This window comes from Sphaerodactylus townsendi, linkage group LG03, assembly GCF_021028975.2.
Source record: "Sphaerodactylus townsendi isolate TG3544 linkage group LG03, MPM_Stown_v2.3, whole genome shotgun sequence".
Classification (NCBI taxonomy): domain Eukaryota; kingdom Metazoa; phylum Chordata; class Lepidosauria; order Squamata; family Sphaerodactylidae; genus Sphaerodactylus; species Sphaerodactylus townsendi.
This window is the reverse complement of record NC_059427.1, coordinates 126,216,667-126,238,594: the sequence shown is the minus strand read 5'-3', so window position 1 is coordinate 126,238,594 and position 21,928 is coordinate 126,216,667. Positions and strand designations below refer to the sequence as shown.

At 46.2% G+C, this 21,928-nt stretch overlaps 1 protein-coding gene across 7 annotated transcripts in view; it reads left to right on the top strand.

The window, feature by feature from the left end:
* RBFOX3 (RNA binding fox-1 homolog 3) overlaps positions 1 to 21,928 on the top strand; it is a 402,764-nt gene that overhangs the window by 299,035 nt on the left and 81,801 nt on the right. For 3 of the 7 annotated variants that reach the window (XM_048491462.1, XM_048491460.1, XM_048491459.1), the window contains one exon: positions 1,399 to 1,447. The exons of 3 other annotated variants lie outside the window; for them this stretch is intronic. Coding sequence is in view for 1 of the 4 variants with exons in the window: in XM_048491454.1 (XP_048347411.1) it covers positions 8,209 to 8,226 (18 nt within the window). In the remaining 3 variants the exon portion in view is untranslated. Of the gene's footprint in view, positions 1 to 1,398; positions 1,448 to 7,626; positions 8,227 to 21,928 lie in introns of those variants that run through there. One more of the 7 variants, XM_048491454.1, reaches the window with a different exon arrangement.

The window sequence follows — 21,928 nt, the reverse complement described above, 5'->3', positions numbered from 1 at the left end:
AGAATAGGTGCAAAGAACAGGGAGGCCTAAAGGCTCGAGGATGAAGGGTTACCAATCTGCAGGCGAGGCACAGATTTCATGTAGAATTACAGCTGATTTCCAGGCTACCATGATCTATTCCCCTAGGGCAGGGGTCTGCAACCTGCGGCTCTCCAGATGTTCATGGACTACAAATCCCATCAGCCCCTGCCAGCATTATGGGAGTTGTAGTCCATGGACATCTGGAGATCCGCAGGTTGCAGACCCCTGTCCTAGGAGAAATAATAACTTTGGAGGCTAGATTTTTTAGGGTCATATTCCTAAAGAGCTCCCTCTCACTATCCCCCCTCTCTCCCCACAGCCCCCAAGAAGGAGTCAGCAACCCATATTTCAGGGGTCTGATTGGAGTAACCTCAGCAGCCACAAAGCTGCTTAATCCAAAAGCCATGCTGGTTTTGAGAAAAAAGCAAGATACTAGTCATTAGAAGCTAAACACAAAATGTTCAACATACTAGAAAATCCTTCACTTAGCTGTGTGATTGAGGCTCGTCCAAATATTCATCTGCTCACTTAGGGTGCTCTTGAGCCGTCCAGCAATGAAATGTTTACAGGATTCTATAGAACGCAACCAGTCACTACTTTTTAAAATATTCCTCATACTCTGATAGTATTCCTCAGTCAAGGCACCTGTAGGCCAGCCCACAAATCAGAGGCTCCCCTGTGGCACCCCTCTTAGGTAACTGAAAGAGTCGGCTTCAGAAAGGACCCGGAGCATCAATTTGGTAAAATTAGCATTTTTGTCATTTCATGCATGTAGCTATTGAGCAAGCAGATGGTGAGAGAAGGAGGGAGAAGTGACTTGATCCTGCTGATTAGTTGTGGATTTAAAAGTATAGGAACTGTTTATGACAGTAGGAAGCAAATATCTGGGAGGTTTACTTTTTGTGGCAAGACAGCAGCACTTAAGCTAAGCTGTCTGTGCCTTCCTAAACAGAGCTACACCTTTCTAAGTCAATTAGCTTAGAAGGCTGTAACTCTGTTTAAGATGGCACTGTAAACGACGTGCCATGGTTTAGCGTTGCAGCATAATCCTTACTGTGAGACTAAACTCCCCCGGAGTTCCCCTGGGGGGAAGGGTAAGCGCATACAGATATCATGAATCAAGCCAAATTATCACAGGGTTGCACTTCAACACATTTGATCAACAATTGTTACCTTGGTTCGCTTGTGTAAGCAGGAGCATGGTTCACACTACTGTTCTTCAGGAGTCTGGACAGGTTTCCGGAAACTCCTAGGGAGATAATAACACATGCTCGGAAAGAATGTTGCCAGTCAGTGAGCAAATGGCATCGACCGTGGGTGTGTTAGCCATAACAACAATTGATTTTAATTCTTCCTTCTCTCTCTTTTCTTTCTTAGTGATCCCCAAGTGAGCAAGCACCACGGGAAAGCTTGGCTAATTCCAAAGGTACCACAGTTGTTTCCCTTTTCTTTTCCCAGAAATCTTGGAGAGAAAGGGGCTTGCAGTTTTAAAATTTAGAATGCCCTGTTTTTCCAAAGTGTAGGATTGAGAGGAAAATGCTCCCTTTTTAGTCGACTATATAATGCTATTCTGCCTTTGAAGAGTTATTCATTTAGAAAATAATAAAAAGGATAAAAAATAAAAATAGTTGGCAAGATTTGTTGCTCTGTTGTAGATGTACAAAGGAGGAAATTCCACACGTGTTCATTTTTAAGTCCAAAAAGACAGCAGCATTTGGGCACATGCCACCAGCTAGTTACCTATAATGCTGGCATTTAAGAACCTGAAAGTAACAATGAAGTCATGGCAGTGTTATTGTTACACTTATCATTTATATAATCATTTGTATGTTTGTATTATTGGTAATGTGTACAACAGCTCTGTAAGGTGGGACAGCAACATTATCATCCCCAGAGGGGGGCTGAACCTTACAAGTAATGCCCCTAGTGACACCTACCTAATTCATAGAAGAGAGGATCTTTGAACTAGGAATTTCATGACATGCATTTTATGCACGGAACTACTATTCTACGTAAGCTCTCAGAGAATGTGATTGATTTGGTCAATTCTTAGAGCAACATGGTTAATTTTCTGATTGGGGCGTTATGTTTCAGTCCTTCTGGGCAGCCTTGGAGTGAATGTGGTGATAGCCATTCCAGCCACTCAGATGAACTGCTCCTTTTCCCACTTGTTTGTTCCTCTGAAACAGTGGTTCTCAACCTTCCTAATGCCCTGACCCTTTAATACAGATCCTCATGTTTTGGTGACCCCCAACCCTAAATTTTGTCCATTTTACAGATAGAGAACACTGATGCAGAGAGTCTTAGGTGATCCCTGTGAAAGGGTCGTTCGACCCCCCAAAGGGGTCCCAAACCCCAGGTTGAGAACCACTGGTCTGAAAGTTGCTCAGTAGTCAGAGGAGATTCCATGTTTTCCCCCATATTTGTGCTGATTCTCCAATGATGAATGTAAGTGGAATGTTTTGTGAAAATGCCACAATATTTGTCAGTGTCTTATCCCCAACCCTGCAGACTATTTCAGCAGTAGTTCTTGTCCCATTTGAAAATGGCATGTATAGTAACCTAGGGAATAACAAGTTATTCAGAATAACTGAAAACCTCAGTTATTCTTGAAGCAGAAAACTTGGAGAAAATTTGCAGCCTGCCCAACTATATTTGGTTTTGTAACTGACCACAATACCTCTATCCCACAGTCTCTAAAACTCATGCTTCAGTCATGTGGGAAACCTAAGCCTTTTTTTTTGTTTGTGTTTGAGAAATGGTTGCAGCATCTTCTCCCATCTGTGAATCCACTTGTTTATACACTTCAATTATAACGTACTGAAGGGGGGACAACAAGGAGGCGACAGTGTTGTTCTACTGGAAAGTGGCTGATGGTAGATAATTGTTACTCTTTTTTTTCTACTTATAGCGTGCCCAAAGCATTTCAGGTGCATTGCTTTAACAGTCCCTACTTCCAATCTTCAGTAGGGAAGGCAGCATGGGTACAACCTGATCTATTCAGATCTCTGAAGCTAAGCGGGGTCAGTACTTCAAAGGGAGACCTTCAAGGAAGACTGCAGAGGAAGGCAATGGCAAACCACCTCTTAATGTCCTTCCTTGAAAATCCCATAAGGTAGCGGTGGCGAACCTATGGCGCTCCAGATGTTCATGGACTACAATTCCCATCAGCCCCTGCCAGCATGGCCAATTTGCCATGCTGGCAGGGGCTGATGGGAATTGTAGTCCATGAAGATCTGGAGTGCCATAGGTTCGCCGCCACAGCCATAAGGGATCACCACAATCAGCTGTGACTTAATGGCACTTTACATACATACACTACCAACCTGCAAATCAGCATTAATTCTAAATTTCAGATAGGGAGCTCAGGCTGGAGGGAATAGGGAGTTGTTTAACATCTCCTAGGGAGTTTACTCATACTCAGGACTTCCTGGCTTGTAATTTGGACTCTGAGAGCAGAATTGCGTATTACAGCAGATGTGTTTCCTCTTCTCCTTAACATCATAATACAAAATGTTGGACATGATGTTATTGCACTTTCACTTCCCTCTCTTTTCATTGGCTGATTTGGGGGGGAGTAGAAAGGCAAAGCACAACAATACCACGCTACATGGGCTATGTTGCTATACCCCATACTGGGTAGGAAGGGAAGGTTTGCTGTTTTTGGTGGTCACTTCACCTCAGCTGTAATGTCAAGTTCTGGCCTTTGAGAGATTTACTCAATGTAAATGTTCCAGAAACGTAATGAGCACAGAAGATCTTAGTATGCTTTGCGCTCAGATCCGATTATCTATTTGTAAAAGGCCAAGCTAGCACTGGAGCAAGGCCAAACTGGACAGAACAAACTACAGTGACTGTCAGAGGCGTAGCTGGGCCGTACTGTGCCCGGTGCGCACTCTGCGTTTGATAAGTTATGCTTGCCGCAAGTGAACAGAATGCTGGTCATGCAGATTTAAAAAAAAATATTATAGAGGCATGGTAGCAGTCAACGGAGTGATTTGTTGTGTTATGATATCTGATTGGGATCAGGATCATATGGGTGAGCAGATGAAATCTTTTTTTGTGTTCGTATGGTGGCCCCACATTATGCCCCAGCTGTGACTGGCCATTCGTCTAGAATGCTGTGACCTCTTGAGTAAGTTAGCAATGGAACAACATACCATGGGAAAACTCTCCTTTGTTTGTGGCTTACTCTGTTTGTGCCTTACTTACTAATCTGACTTGAGTTTGCCACCTGAGCTTTTCAGTGGCATTGTTCTGGGTCATTAAGCAAACATGAAAGTCCAGCCTGGTGCCAAGCACAGGTGTGTGATTTCCCCTGTGTAAATTGCACATAGATTTGTGTGTTGATACAGACAATATCATTTATCATTTTGCTACCTTCCTGCTAGAGGCTGTCATATCCAGTGGTGGGATTCAGCAGGTTCGCACCATCGTTAAGATGGTGCTTGTAAACAACCAGTTGTTAAATTATTTGAATCCCACCGCCGGAACCGGTTGTTAAGTGATTTGAATCCCACCACTGGTCATATCCCCCAAAGTCTCACTGTATGCTGTAGAACAAGCTCTTGCTAAAGGCCAGAGATTGGAGGAAGAAAGGTGAGAGTAAATCAGAAAGTCTCAAGCTATGATCTTATTGGGCTGGTCCTTCTGGAATCAAGTCAGCTTATAAACACACAACAGTTGGCGACCAGATCAGTAGTCGAGTGCCCTGCCTTCCATGCAGAACATTGCTTCCTTCTGATAGAAGGAAAGGGCTTGCTAAGGAGCAGCAGTGGCTTAGTGGCTAAGAGCAGGTGTACTCTGATCTGGAGGAACCGGGTTTGATTCCCAGCTGTGCCACTTGAGCTGTGGAGGCTTATCTGGGGAATTCAGATTAGCCTGTGCACTCCCACACATGCCAGCTGGGTGACCTTGGGCTAGTCACAGCTTTCCGGAGCTCTCTCAGCCCCACCCACCTCACAGGGTGTTTGTTGTGAGGGGGGAAGGGCAAGAAGATTATAAGCCCCTTTGAGTCTCCTACAGGAGAGAAAGGGGGGGATATAAATCCAAATTCTTTTTCTTCTTCTTCTTAATGCCAGTCCCTGATCCATAATTCGAAATGGAAAGCTGTTCTGAAGGCTAGAGAATTGCACACGGGAGTATAATCCCATAATGCAAAACAGCAGATGTGCCATAGACCAGTCAAAGTAGTGGATGAATTAATTAAGAAGCAAATCCAAGGCCACACACAGCAAAGTACTTTGTTTGGAATAGTTATATTGTTAAAAAAAAAAGAAGAAGAGCCCTGGGAGCTTTGAAAGGGGAGTGGGGTTTCGCAGGTGCAGATTTGCTGCCACCAGTGGAACTTGTGAACTGTTAAATGAATAGAAAACTCCTGTTCTGTTTGCACTGTCCTGTCAGTAATTTAATTGCAAATTATTGCAAATGGCACAAGTATATCGGACAGATTGATACTTCATCTCACATTCAGTCAGTGGAACAGTTGCTGTGGCGGGGGGGGGGGGTGGACCCTCACATTCTCTTGCCCTCTAACATGAACAGCAGAAACTCTTGAGTGGTTGAATGTCCATATCTGACGGCTGAACCGCTGTTAACTCTTTTCCCTCCTGGGGGCTGGAATGATTTTGCGGTTTGATGCTCAAGTATTAATCAGGTGTTAAGAATCTCTGAGCACTTGAGTCACGCAGAATTCCAGCGCTCTGGGGACAGATCTAGATGTTGTTGTCATCTAATTCATTTCTTTTACTTTTGTCTTCGTGATCAAGTCTGTTGTAATACAGTGTGTGGTGTAACCTTATTGTGCTGTGCATTTCTGACAGCATGAAAGGGCAGCATGATGTCATGTCCCTTGTTGCATTATGCTGCGCTTCACCACAAACAGCGAAAGAGACATAGTGTGGTAGCACTAATGGACTGGCTAATGGACTGGCCTAGGATCTGAGAGCCAGGTTCAAATCCTTGCTCTGCTGTGGAAGTTTACTGGGTAACCTTGGGCTAGTTGGGTCAGTCATACACAGAGGCGTATGGTGGGAAAATGGCACCCGGAGTCAGCTGTTCTCCGGGCACCCCCCCATGCTACGCCAGGGGGCGGGGCTCAGGGAGGTGGGCCAAGGATGGAGCCTTCCAATTGCGTCTGCTCTCCCCAGAAGGAAGGGCTGAAGGGACTGCTGGCTTCCGATGACAACATGGGCGGGGCCAAGGTCTTCCTGGTCTTCCTGGTCATGTGGGGGGCTGATTTTGTGCCCCTCCCCACGCGTCCAGATTAGTGGCGCCAGAGGGTGCCCCCCCTTCCCCTAGGCAGATACACCACTGGTCATACATGCTCAGCCTAACCTATTTCACAGGGCTGAATGCTCTTGTAAGTGTCCTCCAGATCACTATTGGGGAGAAAAGCAGAGTATAAATATCTAAAATAATTATTTAATAGCATCCCGTTCTTACCCAAGATCAATATAGGCTGAAAATCTGGCTCTGGCTGTCCTGTCTTTGCACCTTGTTATAGGGTTTTATGGCCTTCCAGGAAAAAAAATAGTTAAAGCAGCACACAAGCTCTCTCTTAAAATACACTATGAGTTTTCCTCTTTAAAAGGGGCTGTCAAAGCTGGAATGTTGGGCCCTGGCAGGCAGAGACTTTGCCAAGGGGTTGGAGATCACCAAGGCAGCACAAGGTTGTCCTGTCCATCTTCTGATCTGATAGAGTGTCTGGGGCATGAACATATCAATGGCAGGGGGCATCTTGACAGAACTGACAGCAGGGCTCTCACACAAACTCTTCCCCAGCCAGAATGCTTCTTCCGAGGCAGAAATATCATGTATGTGAATAAAATATGCAACAGATTCCTTCCCCTTCCTTATAGTTACAAGGGAAACCAAACAGTTCTCAGAGGGTGGCCACGTGTGGCAGTGTCCCTGCCTGAGAGAAAAACATTGCTTTCCAGCATCTGTTGCTGATAAAACTTCTGCTATTGCCTAAATATTTAGGACAGATTGAGCAACATGGAAAAGTAAAAGAAGCAAGATGAGAGAGGCAGGCAGCGTGCAGCTGCTGCACAACAGACACCGTATTTCCCAGAACCACCACCATGGCATCCATCAAAAACTCCAGTTCAGCCTGGCAAAGAAATAACCCGGTTCCCCTCAGATTAATACAAGCTCTCCCATAAGAACCATGGCCCTCAAATCAAGGGTGTCCAGAGTAGGGTTCTGGGATTCCTAGTTAGCAAGCCCTTTGCCACATAGACTTACTCACTGTTGCCACAGAGAGACTCTGACTTCAGTTCGGTTTCCAGACCTTTCCTGTGCAGCCTTGCAGTTGAGAGAATTGGATCTTGGCATGTTCCCGTGAAGCTGAAGGCTCAATTGCCTTATAAACCAGGGGCTTACCAGCTGTCCTGGCCCTCCTTTATCAAGGCAAGCGCTGCTTTCAGCAACATGGCAAAAGCAGAGAGCAGTCAGACAGCCTGGAGGCTCAGCACCAGTTGGGAGAAAGCTGGCACCTCACAGGTTAATTACATGAGCGGCCAGTTCCCTTATTGACAGGGTAGCTTGGAAAATGCTGAGGCAGGACATACACTGCAGAGTGTCAGAGCGGCAGGAGCCTCCGCTCCCAGCTTCCTTTCTTTTCCCCCCTTCTTTCTTTCCTTCTCTCGCACACATGCAAGCATTCTCACAGCATAGCCCCTCCACCCCCACCCGTCCACAGCAAACCTGTCAACTTAGCCGGCTGGTCCAGTAGCTGAAGCGCCTTTTCTCTGATTGGAGCCACATATCCGGCCAGAAACCCCCGTGCTGCCAGCCAGCCAGCCCTACTCCAGCTCTGCGGGAAGAACAGGTCTGGGCGCTGAGCTGGCTTTGCATCTCTTGCATCTCCCGTCAAGGGGGTGGTGTTTTCTGCTGTTCAGCCCCACCCCCCAACCTCCTGTTGTCAGGGTCTTGCTCCCTTACCTTTGCCACCCACCTGGAAGCCCCCCCACCTGCCGTTCCTGCATCAAGCTGGCACATTGGATACCCATGGCCAGCTCTGAGGCTTGCGGCAGCCTGCAGCAATTGTCAACGGGGTTGTGCCTCTGAAAGGGGGAACCCCGGCCATCATCACAGGACAGAAAGAGCCGGGGGTGGGTGACACATCCAACAGCCTGGGCTGAATCGCCTCTCCGTGGCTCTGTGGACATCCCTGCTGCCAGCATGATGATGTATTTCTGGGTAGGTCCTGGCTTTGGGTCTGTGTTGGGTGAGTCCAGGTTGGCTCGTTATACGTTGTTACCAGTTTCCAGAGTTTTAGTGTCTGTTTGGAGGTGGGTGTTTCTGTGCAAAGGGTTTTGCTACTTCCTTGAGTGTCTGGTGGAATGAGCCCCTGATCTTAATTTTCTGTCCCCATTCTTAATTTCAGTGGAGGTTGGTTGTAGATTCCATACCCCTTCCTGGATTGCTCTGCCATGCCTTGCATTAGCCTAGCCAGGGGTTATTCTCTAAATGCTATGTGAGGGGGATCCTCTGCTTTTATACTTATAAATGTCTATCTAAGGGCCTAGGTGTCCAGCTGAAGGTGTATGCTTCTCAGGTGCCTTGTCCTCCCCATTGTGTGCTCATTGGATTCACAGCTGAAATAGTAAATCTCTGCCTGGCAGTGGAAGAGCCCACTTTAGCTTTGTGCATTACTCTGAAGAGGCTGGGATTACAGGTGAACTGTCATCTGGCATCCTGAAGTGTGAGCAGAGGTGTCGATGATAATTGCAGGTTCTTGCAGCAGCCTATTACTTCCTTATCTGTACCTCCCATGACCGTACCCGAGTTCCCAGCAGATCAGTATACACAGAATGGAATGAGGGGACACTGGTTCCATGATATCCAAGCGAAAATCCCACAACTCCAGCTTTGTTTTCCACACCAGTGCCATTGTGGAATTGGCAAGGTGGATGGGGAAGCAGTCTTTGAAAGAAAAGTGCTGTGCAATTGGATTATGCACGAAAGAGGCCTCTTTGAGCCTTTGGTCTTGAACATCAAGGTTTTAAAGCTGCAGAAGATGAGTTAACATTCCACCAGGTGATGAAGGAATAATTTCTGAGATCAAAACTACAATTCAGGATTGATTGTGCCCTTTATTAGGGTGAAGCAGGGCCTTGCTGGGATTGGCATCTAGGCCCTCCTTACCCTGTAAGGTAGGACAGCAGAAGAGAACTGACATGCCTCAGTGACCAGTGACCACTTTTAAGCTATTTAAACATTTCCCAAGAGAGCCATTTTTGCAATTTTGCAATGCTATTTGAACATTTCCCAAGAGAGCCATTTTGCATTTCGCTCTACCTGCCCAGGAGTTCCAGATTCTTAAGGTAACCGACAAGTACACTTTGGAAGATAGCCACTGTCCTCCCTGCTTCTCCCAACCATTCTGCTTTTTGTGGCCTGGCAGATTATGATGGCTGATTCCAAATGTTCTCAGCTTTGTTGGGGTCCAGATGTTGCTGGGCTGCTGCCTGACACAGGAGTGGAGATGGTAAAACAGACAGAAATGTTATAGAATCAAGAGGAATGGAGGAGCAAAACACACTCAGCCTTGGGACTACTGATAGTCATGTGGGTCCCCTGCAGGCCAAGCCATGAGAATTTCACCCCAGTAACCATGTTTTGGTGCACTTTCCCACAAACAATCACTTAGATGTGAAGCTTTGGCGTTTGGAAAGCAGGTTGTGGTGAACAGAGCATTGCTACCAAAAGAATAAGTGTCAGTTGACTCCTTGTTTAGAGAAGGAACTTGACCGTTGCTGATTTGATCAACTATGAGAGGAAAAGTCTGCTTTCTTGCCTCATATTACGTCAGCCATGGTAATAAACGATGTGTATGAATGATGCAGGAAATAGCTGACTTTTGTGCATACACAGACCAAAAGGGATGCTTCTTGGTCAAGTGGTAACTCAGTGGCTGGTGCGTAGGAATATTCTTGAAGGAAGCCCAATTGGGCTTGTGGCTTTGTGTCTGCAGCACTGACTCATGGTCCCCAAGCATGTGACGATGACCTTGGAGTTGATAGTCTTCAGCTGGAATCTGAAACCAACTTTGCTGCTGACCTGGAGGCAATAATTAAACGTTTGTGAGGTGGAGTTTTGTCTGAGCACACCAAAATACTACCAAGCAATAAATCTGGCACTTCTATAATTACCGAAGATACTCAGGTTGCAGAATTTACAGACTGTAGCAAAAGCTAAGAACCACATTCCTTCCTTTTTCATGCAAGTAGCCCCCAATCCTTGTTATGTTGCAATACTCCTTGTGCACTTAACATTGGCCTAGGAACTGAACCTTATATGCTGAGTGAGGTCAATAAATGAGAATTGGAACAGAAGCCAGAATATAACTGAAAACAGCATCATGGTCCAGATAGCAAGGCCAAGTCTGAGCAAGAAACAAGATCTGTTTTCAAGTCTTTGTTTCATTGGCTTCCTGCCCAGTTTTTAATTGGAATGATAATCAATGAGAAATTCTACGCTGGATGTATACAAGATCAAGTGGCAATGCTGAGCATAGAACACTTGACTTCTTGTCCAAAGCAAAGTAAATTTGAATTTCTGCTTATTTTATTGGTGTGTCCTTGCAGCAGGATACCTGAAGGCCCAAACCTCAACACTCAACACTGTGATATTGTAAGCCACCTTGAGTTGTCAAGATATGGCGGGGTACAAATATAATTAATAAATAAATAACTGGCTTTGCTCCGGGAGACTTTGCCCCCTTGATATCCAGGCTTCCTTCAGGGGGCCTGAAAGGATATAGGAAGGCCCAGTGCTCTTTGAGAAAATGGCTTGTTACTGCTCACTTCAGGTAGTCAGGCAGCTAGCTCATGTTTATCTTGGCTGGCTGGCTAAGAGAGAGATTCTGAACTATTTTAAACCAATAAAAGTGTAGCAAAAATGAAGACTAATAATAATTAACGTATATGAAGAGGACTCCCAATTACAGTTCCTGCTTAACTGGAAGATTGTAAGAGACACATGAAATACGATGCACGCGGGGGGGGGTTAGGGGAGTTTTACATGAAATTTGATAATCCCATGGATCATTTCCCACATGTTCCAGGAAAAAACATTTACGAATAGTAACAATGCTAAGGCCAGTTCACACCAAACTTTTTATGTTCCGCTCAAAAATGATATTTGGTCATCTCTAAATATGAACTTGCACAAACCAAAAATTCCCAAGATCACAGCAGTCACTGCAGTGATCGTGGAATTTTCTGAACCCTTGTCTGGGCTGCCGACCAGAACCAACCAACTACTTAGGGGTGCATACCAGAGATCTTGCGCAAAAGAGCAAAAGGAGAATAATTTTAGAAGTAAGTTGTGTCAACTAGACCTCCATGGTTCTTTGTGCACGTTTAAATTGTTTGTATGTGCTTGCCAGAATGGCTTTTTTCTTTTTAAATCAATGACAAAAATGAGTGTGTTGGATGGTTTGGACAAATGTGAGGTGAGAGTGCCTACCGTCATGCTTTTCGAAAGTATTGCCGGTAACCTCCTCCGATGGCTGATTTGCACTTTGCATTTTATATTCTGCAAATTACCTTCCACATTCTCGAAAATATGCAGGAACTGACAGTATTGGCATCTTTTGGCACTTTGAAAAAAAACGGCCAAAAGCAGCAGACAGGAAGGAATCAGTCTGCGGCTTCTGATTTTATTTCAAAAGACATACACCTGACTGTAACGCATTTATCGCACGGGCATTTGGCACATGCGCGATAAACATGACAGGGCTGCAAAGAACTGTGAGGTCTGGCAGGTTAACGGAACATCAAAGGCAGACCATTGGCGGCAGGGCGAAGACGCAAAGGTGCACGCGGGCGGTCAACATGAGCAGCCTGTTTGCTATGCTGATACTCCGGAATTAAAAAGGCTTATCACCCTCACCTAACGGCTCCAATTTCAATTGAAACTGAGGTAGAGAATTTTGGTCCTCTCTCAGAACACTGATTGGAGGTGAGGCGAGGTGTCACTTTAGGGAGCTGCATGTGTAGCCTTACTGTATGGCGTTTGAGATGGTCAAGGCTTAAAATGAGAACTCGCCACCACCACCCCATGCTCTTCCCTGACAAGCTATGGATCAAAACAAAGGGGTGGGAGGCTAGCTGTGTTCTGCTTTGTCTGCGGAAGATCCCCAGGCCCCAGGGATTAATTTAGTGAGGGCCAAGGGCTAGAGTTGAGCTGTGACTAACTGGTGGCATTTTCTTTCCCCTGGTACAGAAATGCAGCTTTCTGTAGATTATGAGCAAGTGGCTGTTTTATTCTCCAACTGTGCTGTGATTTGCTAACAATCACCGGTGTTGACAGTTCTCCTCTCCGTATCTTCTGAGAGACCTCCTCCTCTGAATACTTCCATCAGCAGTTGTTTGCTTGGAGATATCTATTCTAGAGACATCTGCACCAACCCCAAGTCTAGGTCACTGAAGGAACCGTAACAATTTGGCCTGTCGCCTTGCAGATGTTGCTGTGGTCATTGCCCATAATGCTTTCATACTAGCACCGAAAAACATTTCGCATGTGCAGACGCGAGAGGTATTTCAACTGAAACTCAAAGAATGCGAAAATTCTTCCCTCGCCAGAACGCCAGATATAGAAAGAGCCTGCCTTTGGATCGAGACCAAGAGTCCATCTAGTCCAGTACTTTCTGCCATTTACACTCACAGTAGCCCACCAGGTGCCTTTAAGGGAGCTTCCGGCATGCAGGATGTGAAAGCAATGGCGCTTCGCTTTCACCACTTTCTGTTTAACGCATGCTGCTGCTGCTCCTGAGCACCTGGTCTGCTAAGTCATCTGCAATCTCGGATCAAGGAGGATCAAGATTGGTAGCCATATAGATCGACTTTTGAACAGGCACATTCTGCCCCTGCCATTCCTATTGTGGATCAGTGCTTGTTTTGCACTTAGCATTTCCAGTGAAAACCCTGTTTCTTTTATATACTTGGTTCTTATTTTGGGGCATGTCTAGTTCCTGCAGGGCATATGCTCAGATAGATCATACTTACAAGTGGCTCCAGAAGAATATGAGATTGCCGGGTAGAGGGCTGAGGCACCCAGGGCAGCACCTTACTCGGAGCAATAAAGGCTGCTCGCTGGCCAAAATTTCAACTCCGAAGGAGCCTCTGCCAGCTGAAGGAGCAGCCTGGCTGGGTGGGCCCGAGGGGAGGGGTGTGGGGGGCAATTCTCCAGCCCCCCAAATGACCAGCTGGTGTGTGCCCAGGGACATTTGACCCCAATTGCCCCCTGAGTGCTCCACCTCTGGGCTCAGGTCACTTCGATACTCCAGCTCCCATTGCATATTCACCGTAAGTGGCAATTACTAAGAACAAGCTGGATCGAGTGGTGTTCATTCTACGCCAGCGAGGTCAGGTCTCCACTTTTTATGTGGGGTGTCCCTTGAGAAAGGATATTATACCTGAACCATTTCCATGCACATTCAATAGTTATAGTCATTCAGAGAATACCGGGTGGTGCCACTAAAAGTTACTGGATTTCCACATGGATGGGTTTTGGCGAGAATTGGATCTTACTGTTAAGGCGGCAATCGGTTATAAATGGAGAAGTTTGGCCCCTTGTTTTCCTATACCTGTGCCGAGCAAGGTATGCCATGGCATCAGCTATGTTCCTCATACATGCTCTGCTTCTTCTAGTTCAGCACAATACTTAGCATGTGTATACAGGACTTTACAGTATTCAGAGCACTTCACATACGTTTTCTCAGTGATCCTTAGTATTGCCTTGCAAGTAGGTCAATAATATTTTTGTCAAATTACATTTAGGGAGTTGTTAGCTGGTGGTAGAGAGGTGTTCGTTTCCCCAATAAAGTGCTTAGTGAGCTTATGGTAACTAGAGGGTGAAATTTGGCGGGCGGGATGAAAATCGGGAAACTTTGGCAGCTTTATACCCACGCGTGCGCTGCTCAGCTCCTCACTCCTTACCCTGTGATATTTACTTCTTGGTATGCACAGTCCTATATTTTCCCATCACCTAGAGGCGTAGCTTAAAGGAGGTGGGGGACACGAAGCCGCACTTAGGCAAAGCAGACATTCCACGGGTTCGGTAGGACATTAGAACTGGAGTTTGGTTTGGAAACGGAGGAAGCTGCGCCAATTCCGCGAAAAACACTTTTCCCCCCTACGCCTCTGCCATCACCTCCCAGCAGCAGCCAGTAGTGTAGACTGGAGGGCAGGGAATGTGATGACATCTCATTTATTCATTTCACAAAGTGAAAACTGCATAGAGTATTCACCAGGAGAAGGCCAACAGGGCATAACAAGGCTGCCACTTTGGACCGCAAATGGATTTAAACCACATCTTCTTTATGGGAGAAGAAAAGACGCTGGCACCAAGGAAGACCTGCCACCTTGCACTTCAGGGCAGATGTTCTCTGAATAATCCCACTCCTTAGCCAAAGGGCCAGCGAGTTTTTGTTGCCTGCAGAAAAAGAAAGACAGAACATAATTCTTCCACCTGCTGCGAGCAATCTACCATAATCTTGCAGTGTGCACTCTCAGGCGCACCTGGAAGCGAGAGTCTGCCGCCAGGATCTATTGTTTGGAGGCTGTTTCCAGGACTGCTTTCCATTGCTATCAGTGTCAGTGATTCGACTCCAGCTTGATACCTGGATACTACTGTAGAACATTACCGGCGTGTGGTTTTAGTGCAAAAAAGTGCAGCCATTACTCAGTTGCTGCAAGGGATCGAAATGTCTCTCTCCAGAGTAATGCAGTTGTTAGCGCTCTGAGATTTATTGTGTAAAGGTGAAATCCGGAACCTTTCTTTAGAGTAGCGCGCTTTGCTTATGGCAGGGAAATACGGCACATGACTCAAACCACAAGGCTCTGCATGAGGTTGCTGAGATTCTCTTTACCCTTCCCTGAGGTCTGGAGAAATGCTGGGGAAATAGCTGACCTCACTCTAAGCCTCAGTGAACCACAGAGCCCAGAGGAGGCAGCGATCAATTAGCTGGGGCCCTGTTTTTAATTGATCCATGGACATGTAATTGATCGGTTTGATTAGTCAATTAATGTTGCAACCGTTATTATTATTAATCGTTAGTAGCTGAGTAATCCCCGCCCCCAGTACAACCCAACACACACACACAGAGAGGTCCGGCATTCTTACAGCAAACCCTCCCCCTCCCACTTCATAGGCCTCTTACCTTTGTAAAAAGCCGCACACTCCCTTTTGCATCACAGTCTCCCCATTTGTTAGGGAAAACCAGCACACCCGACTAATTACTCTTTAACGTTTTTGCTAGAAGAAGTGGAATTAAAGGTCTGCAGCAAGACTTCACTTTCTCCATCTGTATTTGGTTCTGTACATATAATGTTATGAAACAGTTTCAGGGGGGCTGCATTAAGAAAAAACGCCTTGGATTTGGAGAAGAGGCTGCATATTGTCGAGGAAGGGGCAGGAGGCAGAATACTCCTCCCAGGTAACAAGAATTTTGCAGAAACAAACACCTTTTTTTGTGACTTCTTCACTGTTCGCTTCCAGTCATGCTTCGGTACCAGGGTCATGCTGTCTCACCTAGCCTGTATATTGAAGTTTTGCTCCACATTTCCCCCAAGTGGCAGTGGTTCTGTGAGGCTTCCTCATGACGTTCTCATGCTTTCTGGGTTTCCTGCTACTCTGCCACATGCTTTTCCACAGCTGCTTTGGTACACCCTTTTCTAAAGTGCTCCACTGGTGGTGGTGTGGGGGGCGGGGGATACTATTACATGGAAGCTTCACTGCAACTGTGAATGCCTCTGCATTAACCAAGGCAGTGAGTACAATGCGTAGTCATTCCCATGTAAAAACAAACTCTACCCTCTTTGCTCCGCTCATAGTTTTCCTTGTTTTCCAATGAAGGAAAGTTTGTCTCTCGAAACTTATACCCTGAAAATCTTGTTGGTTTCTTAATGTGTTGCTGGGCTCCAATCTAGCTCTTCTGGTTTCCATCATGCAGTGTACTTTATTATACTTATTTTAGCCAAATTCACAAGAATCTGCTTTATGTTTTCAGGAGAAAGGCGGGCTATAAATGCTGCAAATTAATACATTCCTGCCTCCGTTCCTCACACCACAGAGGCCCTCCTGGCTTAAACACTATCTGTGAATTTTCTGTGGCACTCCTTGTTATCCAACGCATCTTTTGGAGGGAATTGGAAAACTGTTCCATTCCAGAAAGCTTTAGAGTTGGGTTTAAATAGGGACAGCACTTATTTATTCACCTGTGATTATTTGAGGTCATTTTACGTTTATATTTCCTTTGCGCCTTCTTGAGGACTTTGGGGGTGAAAAGGAGCTTTGTAACTGTGCTATATAAATAAGTTCCCATGCGAAAAGATAGCAGTTTCTTAGAAAAGAGGAAATTATGGCCTTTTATACATGTGCTGCTTACTGCATGCTTGAGAAGCAGTTGATTTGCAATCATTGCTTTGCGGTACTTTTTTGCACCATCCTTCTTCCCCTCAGTTTTTGTTTAATCTACTGCAGGGTTTGTATTTTTCATATCCGTGAAAGCTGTGGCTTTTGCTTGCCCAGGTGTGTGGGTGTGACTTGTGACATGAAGAGGTGTATTTAGGGGGACGGAAGGGCTGATGCCTCAGGTGCCGCTTGAGGGGCACAAGGCAGCCCTGAGCCCCCACCCGACATCTCACCCCAATATCTCTGCCTACCTGGCTGCCTCAGCTCACTCCACCTAGCTGGGCACAGGACAGCTGAGTTGCAGCAGAGAAGGTGAAGGAGAAAAGTCCCCCCTCCTGCACGGAAAGGTGTGTGCTGCTGGTGGCCCAGCCCTCACAAAGCTCCTTCCCCCTGTCCGAGGCGATCACCCACGACATACAGACCTGGTGCACTTGCAGACTTCCTGTGTGGGTGCTGAGGTGATCAGGGGGCTGCAGAAGGGGGAAGGGAATCCTGCTGCCTTGGAACTCCCCCAGCTCCTCAGCCCCCATTCCACATGCATGCAGTGGCCTCTGCCAACTACCAGTGCTTCAAGGGTTGTATAGGGTGGGGCTGTCTGTCTTTTTATGTGTGTTTCTTTTTGTCTTTCTTTCTGTCTGCCTTGCTTCCATTCTTCCCACAGTGTGAGTGTGTGTTTGTCTTTTCCTTCCTTCCTTCCTTCCTTCCTTCCTTCCTTCCTTCCTTCCTTCCTTCCTTCCTCCCTTCCTCCCTCCCTCCCTCCCTCCCTCCCTCCCTCCCTCCCTCCCTCCCTTCTTTCTTTCCTTTCTTCCCTCCTTCTTTTCCACAGTGTGAGTGTCTTTCTTTCCCTCCCTCCCTCCCTCCCTCCCTTCCTTCCCAATGTGTGTCTGTGTCTATCTTTCCCTCCCTCCCTCCTTTTAGTTCATACAACTAGGGTTCTTCAGTCCTCCCCACACCTGAATCTGCTGCCCTACAACAGTGGAGGCTGGGTTGGAGAGGTGCAATTTCAGTGCTTGCCCTGGGTGCTATTTTCTGGAGCTACACCCCCGGTGACATGGCAAAATGGTGTATTCCTTTCTTTATTTTGGCACAAAAGGTATATTGCAGCTGCACCAGTGTTCCCCTTCCACTGCCTTCCAGCATCCATTTTACGTAATCCCAGTGGTTCTCAACTTGTGGGTCGCGACCTCTTTGGGGGTCGAACGACCCTTTCACAGGGGTCGCCTAAGACTCTCTGCATCAGTGTTCTCCATCTGTAAAATGGATAAATGTTAGGGTTGGGGGTCACCACAACATGAGGAACTGTATTAAAGGGTTGCGGCATTAGGAAGGTTGAGAACCACTGGCATAATCCTCTTCCCTCCACCCATCTGCCATTTTGCCTGCCTTCTTCTTTGTGTCCTCTCCTCCCACCATTTCTATTTTTTTCCACCAGCAGCCGACTAGTGATGGAACGCTGATCTAATCTTCCCATCATGATGCTCACTTTCAAATAAGGATAGATGTGTAAGGATCGCAGCACAGCTAGAGGCTGCTATCCTACCCCACTTTCTTGGGGCTAAATGCTGCTGAATCTGGAGGCTTACTTCTGAATAAACCTGTCTAGGATGATGCCCCACAGGACAGATTTCTCTCCACCAAGCAGGTGATGTTACTGCACCCAGAGCACACTGCACATTCTACCAACTAAACGGCTCACAGCATTCTCTCTCTCCCCCTGCCCCAGTTTTGCTTGACACTCATTCCCTACAAGGAAGCCCCTCTCCCCCCCCACACACACACACTCAGGCAAGATCACAGGAGAAGCAGCAGTGCAGAAAAGTCTAAAACATTGACAAATCTGAGAATCCAGCCTTGTCCATTTCAATGTGGTTCGTTGTTTCATTGATAGACTTTTGCCACTAAAATAAAAAAAAAGTGGAAATCTCCCAAAACTTTCAAGCATGAGAAAATGGAGGTGACATAGGAATGGGAATAGGGGGGAGGTGGTTGAGTGCGAGGAATGCCTATGGTGTGGGTAGGGGAGAAGCAGGGAGGGTGGAGAGAAGGAACAGGCAAATGTTTATGCATCAGGATTGCCTTCGCTTTCCCTGCAAGGAAAAAGAAGTCACGCGTTGGGAGCATTCACAAAATGCTGAAAATTGCAGAAGCGAAAGCGCAGTGAGTGCGTAAGAGGGGAAATTGTGTGGATTTTTTTTAAAAAGCCTGAAAGGACTGTATGCTGAAGCGAAGAGAACACATGTGCATAAATGGCTTGTGTTTGACTAGAACTGGATTGAGGTTAAAATCTTGCTACACGGTGCTGCCAGTTCATCATGCTGGGGAGCATTAACCTATTTCCCCCTCCGCCCACGCCCCCTTCAAAGGTATTTCATTTGTCTTCATTGACATTATTATGTAGCCTAACATGATTGAATATCTGATGTTATAATATCCAGCTTGCTTATAGAATCCCTGGCTTGTTAGAATCATGCAGTGAAAAAAGCACACAGTTTTAAAACTAATGGTGCTGCCGTAGTATGTCAAGACTGCACACGGTACAAAAAAAAACCCTATGGAAACCTACTTTCACTTTGAAAACTGAGTATTATGAAAATTCGGTACAATATAATCCCAAACAGCATTGCTTTCAAACAAATCTGGTGGGTTGGAAAGTTGGAATTCCTGAATATTGAGACTACATCAGAGGCAGCCAGCTGGCTGCGAACACTGGAAGCCGGCTTGAGATAGTGAGATCAGGAAGGTAGGAATTACCTGCCTGGTTCATTCCCCAAACCCGTCCAATTCATTATCCTGTCTCCAGCAGCGGCAGCACCTGACTGCTTCAAAGCCTGCTGCCAGACTCCCTATGTGTTGGGCAGAACAGGGCTAATCTGCCCCAGGAAGCACTCCTCCAAATGGCCCTGTATTGGAAGCCGGAAGGTTTATATCCTGCTTCGGAGGTTGGTTATATTAACTCATCTTTCTAGAGCATTTGATCAGAGCTTCAAGGCTTTTTGAGCTGGGAAATAACCATTCAGTGTGATCTCTTGCATGTATAGGTTGCAGCACTCCAAATGTAACAAAGCCAGGCAACTTAGTTCAAGGAGTTGTGGTGGGTTTTCCGGTATGTGTGGCCGTGGTCTGGTGGATCTTGTTCCTAACGTTTCCTGGACACAGACTTTTCTCTGTGATACACCTCTGAAGATTCCAGCCACTTTAGGAACAAGATCCACCAGACCACGGCCACACAGCCTGGAAAACCTACCACAACCAGTTGAATCCGGCCGTGAAAGCCCTCGACGATACTTTAGTTCAAGGAGCCTAAACATCAGTAAGCCCTGCTCTGCCCGAGTGAGCTTTTCTCTGTTTGTTGGCTCTCACTATTGGGTAGCTGCTTCATATTGTTTTTTCATGGGTGAATTTTGGTTGTTTAGCCGCTTGTTCTGGCCACTTCAAAGCTCTTACTGTTCCATAGTGACAGACAAGCACTTAAGCAGCTGTTGCCCACGGCTATCAAGCAGTGAAAGCTACAGACCCACCCAAGAACCCTCCGTATAATGTGGGAAATGCTGAATATGTGAAAGGCTACAATCCTAGTAGTCACATGTATACCAAAGTAAGTCCCGTATAAACTTGCTTCTGAGTAAACACAAGATCAGGCTGTAAATGTCCTTTGCCTCTCTGTAGTTTTGGTTGCCAACCTCCAGGTGATGGCTGGAGATCTCCTGGAATTACAGCTTTTTTCAGGAAACATTCAGTTCACCTGGAGAAAAGGGTAGGGATGTCCATTTGGCAAAACCAAACCAAACCCACCTCCCCCCCCCCCACCGCCTGAAGAATACCTTACCAGCATGTTTTGTCGGATTCCTCCCCCAAAATGAGGGATTCCTCCCCCAAAATGAGAAAAGGGAGCTGAAAAGCAGATCTTGAAAAACGCCAAATTTTTCTGGAACCACTTCAGCCCCACCACCATTTTTTAAAAAAAGATGGAGGGAACTCCACTCCCCCTCCCTCTCCCACTCGCTTAGCTGCTGACCACTGCCGCCACATCCAAAATTCACGTGCGCTTGGAGGCAGTGGTGGCGCAAAAGTGAACACTGGGCTCAGCATTCAGCTCTGCCCCGCCACCTCTGAAGTCCACATGGACTTTGGAGGCAGCCGTACCAAGTTGAATTGAAGCCCAGCATTCAGCTTTGCACTGCTACCTCCGAGACCTGCATGGACTTTGGAGGCAGCTTGGAATTTTTCGGGATCAGGTTTAACAGATCCCCAAATTTTTTAATTTCCGTGAATAAACTGGGGGAAAACTCCATACTGGGATGAGGCTTCGGGTTTATTTGTTGGATTGTTCAAAAGTTGCTGAGTCTTTTAAACCCAAACCCAAAAAATACCCCCCCCCCTCAAAAAATTGTGCATACCTCCCAAAAATGGCTGATTTGGAAGGTGGAGTCTATGGTATTGTGCCTCATTGTAGTCCCTTCCCTCCCCAAACTCCACCTTTCTTAGACTCCCCCCCGCCCCGCACTAAAAAAAAATCCTCCAAGCATTTACAATGTGGAATTGGCAATCCTATTTGTGCTGGAACTTGTTTGTCATGAATTAAGCATGAACACCACACAGCTATCTAGTCCTTCTTTGATCTCCGTCACTGAACCAATCTGGGTGTTAGTTGCATGGGCTAATTCTACATTGCTGTGCTGGCAAAATTATCATTGACTTGTAACATGCCTTTTCCAGTTGCTTGTTCATGAGCTGACTCAAGGGGAAAGGGAGGGTATTTATCTCAAGCCAGTGTGTAGTTATTAATAATGTTATTAAAAGATTTTGAATGAGGAAGTTGATTTCACACACAAAACAGACGCTGGGATTTTGCTTGTATCTTCACCTGAGACCTCAAGTTGTGAGGCAATCATTGCTTTTCATACAGGAGAAATAAATGATACTCTCACATGTGTGGGAAAATCCACTTTGCCCCCTGCCGAGCTGCCACTTGATTTGTGAATTAAACATTTATGCTGCTGAAGCAAGGAAGAATTCTACGGAAGCTGCCCCCCGGCACATCTTTTATAGAATGCATTTGGTTTTCCTTCTGTGTAGTCAACTAGTGTCCCATGGACCTCTATCTACCCCGGCTCTGGAGCCGGAACCCTTACAGCTGCCTCACCTGAAGGAGCCTCCAAGGTCTGCCAGACTTACTGTTCCCTAACCCATCGTAGCTCTGCTAATACCCCTCCCAACCAGCCATGAACAGATGCTCTCTGCTGTTTTGCTTTTCTTTTCTTTTGGAGGATTTTTTGGTAAATCTGTGTCATTCCTGGTTTTCAGGGAAAACCTGAAGAGATAATGTAAGAGCCAAAACAGATCAGTAAAATATCTTAGAACTGTTTTTTTCAGTAGTCAGAAAATCCAAAACAGGGTAGAATTATCTCGCCTTCACCATCCCGGTCAGTCATTAAAGATTAGTAGAGCATGAACTTTCCCTAGAAGCTAAAATGGCCAA